This window comes from Galleria mellonella, unplaced genomic scaffold, assembly GCF_026898425.1.
Source record: "Galleria mellonella isolate WM207_F2 unplaced genomic scaffold, CSIRO_AGI_GalMel_v1 utg143, whole genome shotgun sequence".
In the NCBI taxonomy this organism is placed as follows: Eukaryota; Metazoa; Arthropoda; class Insecta; order Lepidoptera; family Pyralidae; genus Galleria; species Galleria mellonella.
The window spans coordinates 2165619-2182236 of NW_026441997.1; the positions used below are offsets into that span (position 1 = coordinate 2165619).

The window sequence follows — 16618 nt, forward strand, 5'->3', positions numbered from 1 at the left end:
CCCACAGGGAAGGAAGCCTATTCTATGCTGGGACTACACGGCGTTAGAACTTAATAAACATAGGTTAAAAGTATCTCTGTAATCTTGGCTACACCCATAGTACTATTCTATTATTATTATATTAGCCTATTACCTTTTTGCTAAATTTTGTTTTAGTTTTTAATCAACCAATATTTACATAACCAACGCTACAGTTGCCAGGTAACCGTTGTCATGACATCGCAAGTTCAGTAGAATTAAAAAGGTAGTGAGCAGTAGTGATAGAACAAACACATTATAAAATATAGTAAGAGTGTATTCAACGTGATAAAAATAGTACTTAAGTTAAAATAAAACTGTTATAATGGTACAAATAACTGTAGAGATGGTCAGAAAAAAAGCTGAACACCACGATGGACTTCTCGCACCGCTTGAAGAGATAGCTCTGCATCAAGAGAACATCGAGAAAATTGAATTCATACAGGACTGGTGCCCCAAACTTAAAATACTCCTACTGCAAAGTAATCTTATTGCAAAAATAGAGAACCTTAATAAACTAAAGCACCTTACTTACCTTAATCTAGCATTAAATAATATTGAGGTTATAGAAAATTTGGAAAGATGTGAGTCATTACAAAAGCTCGATCTAACTTTAAACTTTATAGGTGACATAATTAGTGTAGAAAATCTTATAAATAACTACAACTTAAACAATTTATATCTTGTTGGAAATCCGTGTACCGATTATGACAACTATCGTGATTTCGTAATTGGAACTTTACCGCAACTTGAAAGTTTGGATGGCAAGGATATTGAACGATCTGACAGAATAAAAGCCTTACAAAATCTTAAAATAATCATGTCGGATATTTTATTTGAACAAGAAAACTACAAATATCAACGCATGAAACAGAAATCAAGGTTAGAAAAAAATATTCAATCAAAATGGGAAAATGAATATAAAGATATGGATCCAGATGAACGGAATAAAAAATTTTGGTCTGAGAAATGTGAACATGCCCCTGAAGTTCGATACGAAATAGAAAAGATGCGACAATTAAAATTAAATAGCTATAATACTGAAAAACAAGTAGAAGAAAAAAGGGAATACAAATTATTCGCATCAGATGGCAGACCCTTTAATATAAATCAGCCAAAAATAGCTTTTATGTTTAATGATTCTGAACCTGATAAATACATTCTGGATTTAGCTGTATACAAGTATTTAGATACTAGTTTAGTCGATATCGACGTCCAACCAAATTATGTGCGCGTTATTATCAAGGGTAAAATATTTCAACTCCATCTGCCGGAGGAAGTCAACACTACTAATTCTACAGCACAACGGTCACAGACCACTGGGCGTCTGCTTGTTATAATGCCAAAAGCAAATGCTAACTTCAAAAAACCATCTTTGCTAAAGAGTAGCACTGCAAATTCTCAAAAGTACACCGAACAAAACATAGAGAACTGTGACCTAAAAAGAGGACAATCGAAAAGAGAATTTCTTGAAATAGGTCCAGCAGATAACGTTTTAGACTTTACTAAAATGACTCGAAATATATCTAAACCGAGTTATATTGATTTGAGATTTAAACTACAGTCAAAACAAACTTCTCCCGATTTTGTTGATGATCCTTCAGTTCCTGATCTAATTTAAAACCCAACTCTTATTTCTTAAATTATTTATCATCTATAATTTAATTAATACAAACTTCTTAATCCAAATATTGTTTATTTCCTGATAGAAAGTCAAGTTTCAAATACTTTTCTTCAATAAATATATGGTTATATATGTATTTTATTTTTTAAAATAAGTCAACGTTACTGTCTATTTAACAATATTAATTTAATAAACTTACATTAAAAATATAATATACAACAAAATTTTGTTTAGATCACATGCAGTCATTTAGTTTTACTAAAATCATTTTGTTCTTGGTTGAATAACAGTGAAGATATTTAAAAAATTCTTTTTCACATAACTATATTTTAAGTATATGTTAATTTGGCTCTATCTATAGATGATCATCATCTATAAATAGGATATAAATGCATCTACATTTATTTGCATCTTACACAAAAATAATACAATTTATTGGAAAATTGTTAAAATAATTTTGAATTTTTCCTTAGCATTACTGTGTTACTATCTATTACATACTTTGTATTATCAGTAAACTAATAATACGAAGTTACATTCTCAAACCTGTGGGGTTACTCTTGAAATAAATTCCAATAAATCGATACTGAATTTGAGACGTTCCGCACTCTCGAATAGCGACATAATGGTGCCATATTGATCTGATAGATCTGGAAGAGAACTCTTACAGAGTTAAGTTCGCCTGTTATACATCTTTATTTAATATATATTATATGTTTGTAATTTTATGTACAATAAAGTATAAGTAAATAAATAGATAGATTTATAGTTTTGTCAATCAATCAAAACCGATTCCAATTCTCACCTAATTCCTAATTGTAGTTTCATGAGTACGGTATAAAATTGTCATTGGCAATAGATTGGATTAATATCGATATTGGATTCAAGAGTAGACCTGACCAAAAACTGTTCAAACTACAATAATTATATATTTTTCAAATCGTTGGTTTGAATTCATTTTTACAAAATATATTTCAAATTATTTACAGAAACAAAACTTTTATTCATTTAATAATAGTACCTAATAATATAAGTAGATATATTTTAGTAGTCCTATCTATGGCATTTATATCAATCATAACATAGTAACTGGTTTAATAAATTGTGATCAGTGTTTAAATGTGAATTGAATTAATTTATTATCATTTTCGGTTCAGCCATTCAACTGATCCTTTTACAGTAATAATTACGAGTGTTATCTGCATGATATACCTAACTAGTCTCTGTAGCTTATTTTCTAATATCTAGACATTCTCAATCTTAGGTATACAATACCTATTAGCAAATTTTTTGTCAAACAGAATCCTGTGATAGACTTTACAAATACAAATATTGTAGTATAGACTTCACATAGTTTTTAATGCTGATAGTCACATTATTATTTAAAACCTGCTAAGAAATTTACGTTGTAATACGTATAGCATTGTATAAACTTTACATAAGTTGTTGCTAACAATCACTTTAAATTTCATCCTAAACTGCCAAACAGTTTTTTTAGTTCATACTTAAATAGGATTACCATCGGCAACATCGTTCGTGTATCCATTAGTTTCCGAAGGCATGGAAACGAGGAATGAGAGGAATCCATCGACGTCGTGTAACTCCTTGGAGTCGAACTTGGCGGAGATCTGGTGACGACCCGCCCACGGTGGGGTCAACTTGAACTGCACTGTTGCTACAGCTCCAGGTGCCACATTCTGGAAATAAAAAAGTTTTAGTAAAATTTTAAAATAATAGATATATACATTATCTGATCAGTTAGATAATTTAATAAAATTGGGTAACTACAACATGGAGCAGTTTGTTTCTCTTACGGATAGATGTCACTGTAATTCACCAGAGTCTGATAACTATATCCAACCGTCCCACCATAATCAGTTGAACATTGATATCTCATCCGTCGCGGAACCAGACGTTTCATGTTTACCCACACGAAACAGTACAAAAGTAAATAAATGCAGCACTGTACATGAAACCATCAGGAGAACAATTGTTTATTCAGATGAATTTGGCAAGGATTTAGGTAGTTTATTATCGAACTGCCTCTCGCAACAAGTAATGAATAATTGTTTTCCGGGATCAGGTATATATAAGATTATAAAAAATATAGAAAATGAAAAATATGATATTCACACGACCCTAGTAATAGCGTTAGGGAATTGTTTGCATATGCGTAAATCTGATATAGTTAATTTAATAAAATCATTATATAATATAGTGGAGCTTGGTATAGGTAAAATATTATTATGCGCATTTCCCTACTCTCAATCCCTGACTAATGAACAGAATAAGTTCATTTATAGTATAAATAATTTAATTTATTCGATGACATATCATTGTAATGATATATTTTATTTTGAAAGTAACAAATTTGTTACAAATTATTATATGACGGGAGGTAATTTTTATCTTCCTAAAAAACAAAAAAAGACTATTGCTAGTTTACTAGCGTATAACATTTATGATCCCATTATAAGTAGTATAACGGGTTTAATTAGTAATATTAGTAATTATACTAATAATGTGACATGTGTTAATTTAAACTAACATCTACGACATTGGTTAAGCCACAGGATATGGTCATTATTCATCAAAATATTCGTGGCTTCTCCAGCAAAGAATTAGAATTAAGTCTTTTCTTAGAATCTAACAATGTACGGGTGTTATGTCTGACAGAACATTGGCTTAAACAATATGAAATAATTTGTCCTTTTGAACATTATAATATAGCTAGTTTTTTTGCTAGGAACAATGCCATTCATGGCGGGTCAATTATTATTTTAAAAAATGATGTAGAATATAAAAACCGTCAAGACATTGTAAATATTTCTATTGAGCAAACAATTGAACTATCTTGCGTAGAATTAGTTACTTGTATAATAATTTGCGTTTATCGTCCGCCATCGGCTTGTTTTGATTCTTTTGAACTGGCTATGGAGGAAGCATTGAGACGAGTCGCACGGAGGAATAAAACATTATTTGTATGTGGCGATTTTAATGTTGATTTATTATCGGAATGCTCAATAAGCTTAAGATTGATTAACTTATTTAAATCATTTAATTTGCACAATCTTTTTTTAGAACCCACTAGGGTCGCAGGAAATTCTGCCACTTGTATAGATAATGTTTTTTGTAATTGTGAAGTAAAGGTGAAAATGAATTTCGACTGTCTTGGATCTGATCATTACGGACAAAAAGTTATAATTGAAACTAAGGGATCCAAAGGGACTCAAACAATTACATGCAGACAAATAACACAAAAGAATTTGGCACGTTTTAAAAATAAAATTGAACATAAAATATCTAGTGTCATAGTACCTCAATATGACCCGGACATTGTATGTGAACATATTTTTAATTTAATTGAACATGAAGCTAGCAGTGAATTTAAAACAAAAACATTTTCAACTAGTGTAAAATCAAAGTTTTGTGACTGGGCCACGTTTGGTATTTATAAGTCTAGGGCTAATCTTTACGAACTTTACGAAAAACGAAGCTATATATCCGATCCCTTATTTCATGAACATGTAAAATCTTATTCGAAAATATTTAAAAAGGTTTGTCATACAGCTAAGTCTCTTTATTTAGGTAAAATAATAACTAAATCTAAAGATAAAATAAAAGCCACTTGGAAAGTAATAAATAGCGAAACTGGAAAAGTTAATTTTCAAAATAGCAAAATAGCTTTAAATATTAATAACAAATTGGTAAATTCCGACACAGAGGTCGCGCATACATTCGAATCTTATTTTACTAATATTCCATTAATTACGACACAGGCTCTAAAATCTTCCCCGTCTGCTGCTGAAACTTTACTAACAGACAATGTTAGCAAGTCATCAGCTGTATTTAACTTTAGACATACATCATCAGTAGAAATAATGAAAATATTCAAACAACTTAATAATAAAAAAACAGAGGATCTATGGGGTATATCTGTTAAAATACTGGATAGTATAATGGAAATTATTGCGCCCTCTCTTGCTTTTATTTTCAATAAATGTATAGATGAAGGTAAATTTCCTAACATAATGAAAATTAGTAAAATCATACCGCTTTTTAAATCTGGAGATAGGAGTGACCCAATAAATTATAGACCTATATCCATACTCCCAGCACTCAGTAAAATTTTTGAAAAAATAATCCTTATGCAACTTGTCAGTTATTTCAATTTAAATAATTTAATCCACAATAGTCAATTCGGTTTTTCCAAAGATCGTTCAACTACAGACGCAGGTGCAGAGTTGCTTAGACACGTATTTGCTGCATGGGAAACTAAAATAGATGTGATAGGTGTTTTTTGTGACCTTTCTAAGGCTTTTGATTGCGTTGATCATAATACATTGCTAAAAAAACTTGCTTTTTATGGCGTCAAAGACAATGCTTTAAATTTAATAAAATCTTATCTATCTGATAGAATACAGAAAGTGAAGATTAGCAACGCTACGTCTGACGGGTCACTTGTGCAAATGGGTGTACCTCAAGGATCTATTCTCGGTCCATTTTTATTCCTAGTTTACATTAATGATCTCCCATATGCCATGCAGGATAGATGTGGCATAGTATTGTTTGCAGACGATACTTCATTGATTTTTAAAGTTAATAGAATGACTAATAATTATGACGATGTAAATAGTGCTTTGCGGCGTCTCCTGCACTGGTTTACAACTAACAATCTTATGTTAAACGCTAAAAAAACAAAATGTGTTAATTTCTCTCTATCTAAAAGTTTTAATACTAATTGCAATATTAAATTAAATGACGAATCTCTCGAATTTATAGAATCTACTGTCTTTCTAGGAATCACACTAGATAGTAAAACACAATGGGGTGCACAAATTCAAAGCCTTGCAGCGAAACTAAGTTCAGCAGCTTTTGCCGTGCGTAAAGTTAGACAGTACACTGATACTGATACTGCTAGATTAGTCTATTTTAGTTATTTTCATAGTTTACTCTCTTATGGAATATTACTATGGGGAAAAGCGGCAGATATTAAGAATATATTCATATTACAAAAACGTGCCGTTCGAGCGATCTACTGTATGAAGAGTCGTGACTCATTAAGAGAGAAATTCAAAGAGGCAAATATTCTCACCGTTGCTTCTCAATTTATATATTCAAATATTCTATATGTTCATAAAAATCTTGACTTATTTCCAAAAAACAGCAATATTCATAATATTAATACTAGATTTAAAGACAAACTTGCTGTCCCCAAGTATCGTTTAGAAAAAGTTAATAGGTCTTTTATGGGAATAGGTATAAAAATTTACAATAAGATACCAAAGGATATGTTGGAATTACCCTTAAATAAATTCAAAACATCTGTTAAATCATATTTACTGAGCAAAGCCTATTACTCACTAAACGATTACTTGAATGACGAGTGTGCATGGCAATAGTTGTTCATGCACTGAATTTTCATTTAATGTTAGACATAGACACCTATATAAATATACATTGTAAATAAACTGGCTTTAAAAAAAAAAGTAATTCAATTGAGTTTCTTGCCAGTTCTTCTCAATTGGATCTATATACCGAACTGGACGGTAGGGTAAATATAAAATTATAATGTACAAATTTGACGTTCATAAGCGGCTAAAATGTCCTACATGAATAAATGATTTTTGAATTTGAATTTTGAATTTGAATTAATTTCAAACTTTTTGTCCATATGTTGCATTATGAGATATGATTGTTCTACATAATATGAATCGCATATCAACCTCCGGTGTAATTAAAACTAATCATAAACTAATATATCTAATTGTATAACTACTTATTATAAGAAAAAAATATTAAATGTTTTCCCAATTTTTATAGCCAATGGAGATCGTTTTTGTTGTCTGAAACACCTTTTTCGATACATTTATACGAGGAGTCCTCATATAAATTATAAGTTAATTTAAAGTTGAAAAATGAGTATTTTAAGAGATTTTGCAATTTCCTAACAAGCAATACATACTTCACCTACAAAGTTTTCAGTTTCTGATGATTCATTTTTTTGTGATGCATAAAATATACACTTAGTCTCCCAGATGGTAAACTAAATACTGATAAGTACATTTAGGTAACTATAAATTCATTAATATCTGTAAATTTCTAACTAACTGAGTTCACTGGTAATTGTTGTCCTGGCAAGTGTCCTATATGGAGCAAACCAACGTTCACTGAGTCAATTAGTAAACATAATATTTTTTAACTCTTTCTTTACTTCATACTAGTGTGATAAAAAGGACAACATGAGCTGTGAACCACAGTTTGTTAATAATATAATTAAGATTGTGATCCATAAAAAACTATCCGTTGTCGCAAAATCTGTACTGTACCAATTGAGACCAACAAATTTCTATGAGACCATTCTGTAAGTATATTCTTTCCGATAAAAAAGAATTTCCCAAATCGGTTTACAACTAGGTAACGGAGTTATGAGGTAACAAACAAAAAATACAATCGAATTAAAAACTTCCTTCTTTTTTTTATACGACTTAGAATGGCAAACAAGCTGACGGCCCACCTGATGGAAAATGGTAACCGTCGCCTATAGACATGAGCAGTACCATGGACATAACAGTACACACACATACTGTTTCGCCATTTGTGTTGTGTTGCCATTCTTGAGGACTCAGGTGTTATTCTTTTGTGCCCTGTAAATTCACGACATATTCCACCCTTCAAACCGAAACACAGCCATACAAACGCAACTGCCTTATTTTTAAAATCGGTAGAAAACTTACCTCGTCCAACGGAATCTTAAGCTGTTGATCTAAGCCCGGACCCTGCACGTAGAACTTGCCACTTTTTAGCGGGATAGGCAGCGGGTTCTCGAGTTTAGCGGTGACAGTGAACTCCTGCCTGGAGACCGGCTTTCCTTCAATCACGATCTTGATGTCTGGGTTTCGTACTCGGAAGTCATCTTGTGCAAAGTAATCGTATTTCGCTTCTACTATTGTTGCAATGCATGCGATGTTAAACGATGCCTGTAAAACAAACACAGTATCTGTATTTTAGAACTTATCAGTTAACATATTTTCTGAAATATGATATTTTAATACAAAATAATCAACCAATCATGATACGTAAAAATACTAGTATATCAAACACGAAAATTTTCAGCAAACACAAGGATCCAAGGAGCAATACTACTGCTGTGTAAGACTAGTCTTACAACACGATATCTAAACAACTTTTTAAAATCCTTATCTTGCCTTTTCCATTTATTTAGGGTCGATGCAGTAAGACTTTTTCGTCATTTCCGGGTCACTCCTATTTTATGCATATCATCTTTCACACAATCTACCTTTTCTTTTGCTTCCTTCCTTTATATCCATACACTTTCATACACAACACAACTTTCATTAAAACATGCCGTTCATTTCTGCGCATGTCATAATCATATTAAAATATTTATTTAAAAAAATGGTTTCTACATAACTTATTTCATAATCTTTAAAAAGCCATGGAGTTGTTGCTATAACCATACGCTATAAGCGTGTCTTTCTGAAGATATTTCACTGTTATATCCACACAAAAAATACCCTCTAGACCAATGAATTATAGTTTTCTGATAAGTTACGTTAGCTAGGGATACCTTTTTGCGACATTTACCTGGCGAATCACATAAAAATCTATATGATAGATAAAAATAGTCCAAGATATCCAGAATCATTAGTAAAACAAATACAATGTAAACTATGTCGCAAAAACATACCAATTCACAATAAATTGGTAAATCAATAATAAGTATATTTTAGTCATACCTGATCCACTAATTTTTTATAATAGTCATCAAAAGTGACTAGCATTTTCACTTCTTCCTTAGCTTCCGGAGCGAGTGTGGTATCGAATTCGTAGCGTTTCACCCCATCGCCGGTTACGCCCTTATAAGTTACGGTATCCACTCGGAGTACTCCCTTCACTTGATGCTGGTTTTCAGAAGAACGATTCCTCATATGTAGAACCTGAAAAATAATTGTAACAACTGATGACTTTACGTTTAGATAATACATCAATTCTAAATACTGTACTTGGCTTTTGAGGGAAGTTTCCGCTACCAGACTACGAAATGCTAAAATAAATATACCACCACCAATAAGATTCTCTAAAACTAAATATATTTTTAAAAGAAAGCTTTAAAAGATTTTTAACCGATTAACAAAAAATTAGCATACCTAATAGGTATGTAGCGGAAATATTTAACGCTTGAATGCTTGGATATGATAGAGAGTGACCTCTGACTACCCCTTTTCTAATGTTGTTTGTTATCTATTAATTTAAATTAAAATATTAAATAATAATGATTGTAATGGACTAGCCTAATTAATTTATTTATATATTTATTCATTTTTCGTCAAGAAATTTCGCGGTTAGCTTTTGGAATAAAATATCAGTATTTTGTTTGCTCTTATGACCCCCAGCCGATGCTATTTTATAATAGCACAGGCTCGGCTCGTTAGACGCACGGACAGGAGCTCGTGCAGATGATGGCCCGGCAAAGAGCCCTGGCTCGAGGGCCACCCGTACCTGCATTCCCGTCAGGGATTGTAGGCAACCCGCTACGCTCTTTTGAGGGCAAAGCAATAAACTGAGTTGTGTGATACACTCAAGAAATAAAAAATATGTTATTTTATATGAATTTTTCTTTTTTTCTGTATATATATCTATATCTTTTGTTATTTGGGTACTGTAATATATATATATATATATATATATATATATATATATATATATATATATATATATATATATATATATATATATATATATATATATATATTTACCTACATTAAAATGTTTCCTCGAGATTAGCAAATTATTCGTATCTCTATATGTTATTAGGTAATATATATAGCTTTTCAATAACAATTTTGATCATCATCATAGAATACAGGTGGACACGTTGCTTTATGTAAATGAAGTTCCATATTCAATTCCCGAATGGATCCATTTAGAAAACGAACTTCTCTGAATTAGTTCAAGCCTGGCTGTTCTAAGATCTGTTCATTAACTGATATCTCATAACACAAGGATTTCAGTGTTTGAAATCGGTGTATTTTTTTATTAAAGATGTTATTTAATACAAAAATAACTTACCACATTAAAGTCCTGTCCAATTTTGATGTCATCCCTTAGTTCGAAGTCAAAAATAACATCGTTGAAAGCATCGTTGAGGTAGTACCGCGCGAACAGATGCTCAGATCTACGTAAAGCCTTTTCCATAGTCGCGCGCTCCTCGCGCGTCCTCTCTGGATACTTATATAGATTCGTTATATCCTGCAATTAAGAATAATATAATGTTTTTCATTCATTTTTTATTCTAGAAAATCAATTTAAATAACAAGATATTTAAGATATTAAGTAATAGCTTACTTAATTATTCATCAATTTAAAAAAAATGAGTCTACACTTTTTGTTGAACTGCCATACATACATCTCGTCAAACACGGCTTTTAATCATATTGTATTTAATTCGATTGAATTTAATTAATTCAACATGCGTGAATTTTATAACATTTGAAAACTGATAAAATAAACAAAATATATTGATAACATACCTCCCTGTCCATACTTCCAATGGCTTTAGTTGATATAAATTGACCAATTGTAACTGTGTCGCGTTTAAGCAATTTCAATGGCTGTATTTCTCCGGAGTATTTCCATAATACCTGAAATTAAACAATTATGCTCGGTTTTAATTTAAATAAGAAATACAACTATGTTAGATATTTTTTTATTATAGTATCAGATACAAAATATTATTTAATTGTATATTATTGTGTTTGTATATCTAATAATTCATATCAAGTGCAAAATTAAACCCGTGTCTAAATGTTTCGAAATACGTCTTTCTGTGGCCAGATATTAAACTACTAATTTTAAAGTTATAAATATAATTTTCAATATTTTACTAACAAAATGAGTCTTGTTATGTGATATTAAATAAATTTGAATCAACAGAGAAATGTACTAGAATAAAGATTGGATATATCCGTGGCTCTGATTTATTTAATAAAATAGAATATAATTAGCATATTATTGCAATCAATGCTAGTTTTTAATCGAATATTTTCAAATAATGTGCATACTTTTAATTTAATAATTTCAGAACTCTAATTACACAAAGTACCTATAAAAGTATTAATACTCATAGTTGAAAATAAAAATGAAAATAAAAAGTCCGAGAAGAGTATGTTCGTAGAGTTAAATTTTAAATAGACTGATGATAAATAATGACAATATTCATGTATCAGTAATACAATGAGTCATCAATAAATAAGAGATATCATAATAATGATAATGAACCTTATCAGCGTTGACCTCCGCGAACACGTAGAGAGCATCGTACGCCCTCTGCACCTCACCGTTGCGTACCGCCTGAAGAGACGCAGGCCCACATCGGTACAAGTCCTCAGAAGTCTCCTGAGGTGTTGCATCCACAGCTTGCCAGCCACTGTACTCGGATCCAAGGTCGGGACGGTCCATCCATACCTTAACAAGAAAAGCAAAACATTTTGTTCATTAAGGCCTTATGAGCAGCTAGTAATCCCATGAAAAGTTAAAGCTAAAACCTGATGAATTCTTGAAGTTCAGCAACATTCCCCTAAACCAAATTCCGAAACCGATATATCAAATTTTTTTAATTGAGATCATGTAATCGATTTGGTATGAATAAAAAAAAAAAACAAATGAAAAATGAAAGTGTCGATTTGTACTTATTTTATAAACAGATATGGTTTAGGAGAATGATGATACGAAAACTAATAATCTAGTTTTTTTAATATTACATATTATGCTAGCTGATAAATTGGTATAAATTTAGTCATCTTTATTTTTATAACTTAGCTTTCATAAGAACATTATTATCAACGTTATTAGGTATGTTTATTATTACATTTTTGATACCTACCATTAGTCCTTTTTTTAACAAAATATTGATAAATATTATCAGTTCATTGGAAAGCAATACGTATGTATAAATCCTAATAATATCATTATCATCATCATAATAGGTATATGATACACCGATTCATATAAACTGAACAGCTAAATTGTGTAGTGAATCTTTAAAAAGATATTTTAGAATTATGTAAAACCTACATAATTTTTTTAAAGAAAAGAAACCTTACTCAGTGATAGATTGAGTTTTACATACATATTTAATAAAACTATATTAAACTGAAAAGATAATTTTGTGTATTACACTTGTTTGCACACATTTAATACACAATAAGTCAATAAATTATTGCAATAAATGCTATGCGTCTTAAAATACAGTACGAATGATTACTGCTACATTATGGAATGTCTAAATTTACGCTGCGGTTACTATTGTTGATCGATGTTCTTACACTTTAGTAAGAACTAGTCACCTTAAATAACACTCTATGTAACTATTCTTAGTGACTTGATCCACATCTGAGTTATTCTTAGTGAATCACGAATGGAATTCACATTTGCATTTTAATAGTATAAGCTATTTTATATAATATAAGATTACTATGTACTTGTTATTGTAAGTTATCACACTATCGCATTTGACTTGCTGCGAATGGTGATCTTTCAATTAAAAAAATAAAGACCTTCTCCAATAATGAGATAAAAAGTGAGTGGCCATAATACTCGTAATTAAATATTAAATAAACATATAATAATTGACATAAACGTGGTTTAAATTATTTTGACATTTACAAACAACTAACAACTGTATTAGAAAAAGCCGGGAGCGACTACACGATTCTTGGGCACCAGCAACAGGATTCAAGGGGGTGTATTTGTACTATTGAGAAAAAAATATATATAGAAGAGATTAAGACGTTTTTACTCGTATTAATTGACTTTTTGCATAAAAAATCGAAAGAGTCCATATTGCTAACCAATTTTTTCGAAAAAACATACATTACTGTATATTATAATTTATATTTTATTAGTTAGTAGTACAGCATGTAGATACAGATAGACGTCCCTGAAAGTAATCTTGGCACACGGGAAAAATGGCACCTATTTTTATATACAATATTGCTGTTTGTTGTATTTCAAATTTCGAAGTATTAATTTTTATTGAAAGCCCCGCCACAATAAAAAAGTTAGAAGACTATTTTTTCAGGGGCTCATATTAAGTATATTTAATAAATAATGACACCTAGTAAAAATTATTTGACACTGTTTGATTGAGTCCTAAATTTGTTTGAGAAGAGTAGAACTTACCTCATTCCAGACATGATAATTCCAAACTGAATCTCTCGTAAAGTCTTCCATTGTATTTCCATCTTCATCCATGATTATATCTATGGTTAGACTGCCTTGACTGTCATGTGCTACATCATAGCCACTCACTGGTCTGCATGGGATACCTAAGGCTCTGCAAACTAATAAAAATTCATTATTATTGAATTTATAGTAATACTTGATTAGTCAATGTGTGCTAACTATAACCTTCGGTATATTAATTTATTAGAAACGGGAAAAAAACCTTGTGCATATTGTAGGCTTTTCTACCGACTTTTTCGATGTAAATATTACATCAAAATTCAGAAAGAAATATAATCACTTAAACTCTTTTCAATTTCAGGCAAAATGTTATGTAGAATATACAGAATATGCAGAATATATATATATATATATATATATATATATATATATATATATATATATATATATATATATATATATATATATATATATATATATATATATATATATATATATATATATATATATATACATGCTATATCTATCTATGTGTAAAATCATTCCGCAATTTAAAATTTTGACCATATTCTTTTGATCATTAATCTCGAGTCCTATTACTACTTGGAAGTACTGACCAATGATGTCATGGATAGAGTGAATGATGCTGTATCGACATTTACGTTGTCTTAATTATACATATATTTACGTACCTACACTCCTTTTAAAAGGTAAATTAATTTGCATAATTAATGTTGCTTATAAACAAAACGGTGACATAACGTAACTAAAAATGGCAATGCCGTAAAATCTAATATTATTTTTGAAATAGTAACAAATTTTGAAATTACCTTAAATAATAATTATACATTTTAAATTTGAAAAGCAATATGACGACAACATTAAGTAATTTAGTAATTACCACATGAGTAAATTCTTCTCTAATTAATATATATCTACCATGAGGCAACACTATTCATGTCTATAGGCGCCGGTTACCACCATGCATTAGGTAGGACATCAGCTTGTTTGCACTTTTAAATTACATAAAAAAATCCTTCATCATTGCAGTATATCGCCACGGTATTTTCTAATTTCTATAATTTATTGTGTACATTTATCTCGCAGTACCTACTAAAAATGTTTTATGTTTTCGGATGCAACCCACGCAGTTCAAGAATATTTTATTTCTCACTAATGTATATCTGTTTTTATGATACTTAGAATAGCATTATTATTTTTTCTTCGACTAGCAACACCAACGACAGTTGTCATTTTCAGCTGGCCGTAATAAATAAATAATTTTTAATAGTCTATCACACGAATATTATATTTTCGACATCGTTATTAGTGATATAATAGTGCAATAAGTGTCGATTGTTGTTTGTGTACAATTTGGTAGTGTATTATTTGCAAAAATCGACATTAAAATAGTGCACCGGCCATCTGTCAAACTTCTTTCGTTGGTAAACAACTAATTTTAAAACTATTTTATAACTATTTGTTGGACTTATTCAAAGAATTTCATAATATATACAAGTTTTATAGAAAATATTCACATCAAGTTAAATTGATATTAATAATTGTGAAGTTCAGTTGTTGCGTACGTCGAAGGAAAAAATATACCCACAAAATATATTGTAAGTAATTTTATGTTTTATATTAATGTAATTTGAAGGAAAGGAGCACAATCTAATTCCATTTACTTAATCTTGTAAAATATAGGTCGTATAAATATACCTAACAAAAATTATTCAAAATTTTAACACATAAAATAAGTAAGGTTCAGTTGCTGTTCTCGTTGTGATACTTTTTTTAGAAATAACTCACTTCACTCTCCCTAGTAACTATTCATATATTCAATAATGTCACTATCTACCCGTTCCACAACTGCACGGCAGACAGAGATGAAGCTTAAAGTGGCCCTACAAGAACTTCAGGCATCCAAAGATCTCAGTGACAAGTTGATCAGGGAGAGAGAAGAGAGTGAAGATGAAATTTTAAAAATTATAAATAAAAATACCCAATTAAAATCAGAATTGTCAGAACTTCATAATAGCCATCAGGAAGTTATTGAGCAGCGGGATCAGCTTCAAGAACTAATAAGTAGCTTTCATCAATGTAGTGACACTCATGAGCAAGCCTTGAGGCGTATCACTGAATTGGAACTTGAGTTAAAGCAGGCATATTCTAAAATCAATGATCTAGACACAAGATTGGAATCTCGACAAAGTAATGAGATTAGTAATTTATATGAGGAACTTATTAGTGTTGACTGTGTGCCTCCTTCTACTACAGTTCCATGCACCCATCCTGTTGTAATTGACCTTACTAGTGATACATCACCTAAATTAGGCAACTATAACAGTAATATTTGTATGTTGAGTAATAATAAATTTAAAAAATATTTAAAACTAAAAAAGTTTATAATTAAGAATCGGAATATATTAAATAAGCGTTGCAAAAAGGGACAATTATTGAAAAAAACCACTTTGAATAATTTAAAATTGCATAATTACATTAATAAGTGTAATAATAAGTTAGTGGAAAGCCAAAAGTTATATGACATTGATACAGACTACCTAACTTCAAAAATCAATAGTTTAGAATCTTCGCTTCATGATTTAAATACAAAGTATATTATCTCTCAGAAACAAATCCAGGAGCATATTTTAGCAATGGATGATCTGATTGATGTCAGTAAATACAATGCTGACCGTTTTGAGTCGTTGACTAAGCATTGTACATGTAATCACACAAATATATCAAATAATAATTCAGTTGTAACTG

At 30.4% G+C, this 16618-nt stretch overlaps 2 protein-coding genes across 3 annotated transcripts in view; one reads left to right on the top strand and one right to left on the bottom strand.

Moving 5' to 3' along the window:
* Positions 1 to 330: 330 nt before the first annotated feature.
* Positions 331 to 1736, top strand: LOC113516877 (protein tilB). Its single transcript, XM_026901361.3, has one exon. The coding sequence runs from the start codon at positions 344 to 346 to the stop codon at positions 1637 to 1639; it is 1296 nt and encodes a 431-aa protein (XP_026757162.2). The 5' UTR covers positions 331 to 343; the 3' UTR covers positions 1640 to 1736.
* LOC113516882 (annulin) overlaps positions 1717 to 16618 on the bottom strand; it is a 29524-nt gene continuing 14622 nt past the window's right edge. For both annotated transcript variants that reach the window (XM_052903631.1, XM_052903632.1), the window contains exons 6-12: positions 13847 to 14007; positions 11945 to 12130; positions 11197 to 11307; positions 10736 to 10915; positions 9403 to 9603; positions 8380 to 8622; positions 1717 to 3339 (exon numbers count right to left, since the gene is read on the bottom strand). In XM_052903631.1, the coding sequence (XP_052759591.1) occupies positions 3148 to 3339; positions 8380 to 8622; positions 9403 to 9603; positions 10736 to 10915; positions 11197 to 11307; positions 11945 to 12130; positions 13847 to 14007 (1274 nt within the window). In that variant the 3' untranslated portion in view covers positions 1717 to 3147. The remainder of the gene's footprint in view (positions 3340 to 8379; positions 8623 to 9402; positions 9604 to 10735; positions 10916 to 11196; positions 11308 to 11944; positions 12131 to 13846; positions 14008 to 16618) is intronic.

What these genes read in the sequence shown, in the direction of transcription:
- LOC113516877 (XM_026901361.3), top strand. Translation starts at nt 344, where the DNA reads ATGGTACAAATAACTGTAGAGATGGTCAGAAAAAAAGCTGAACACCAC.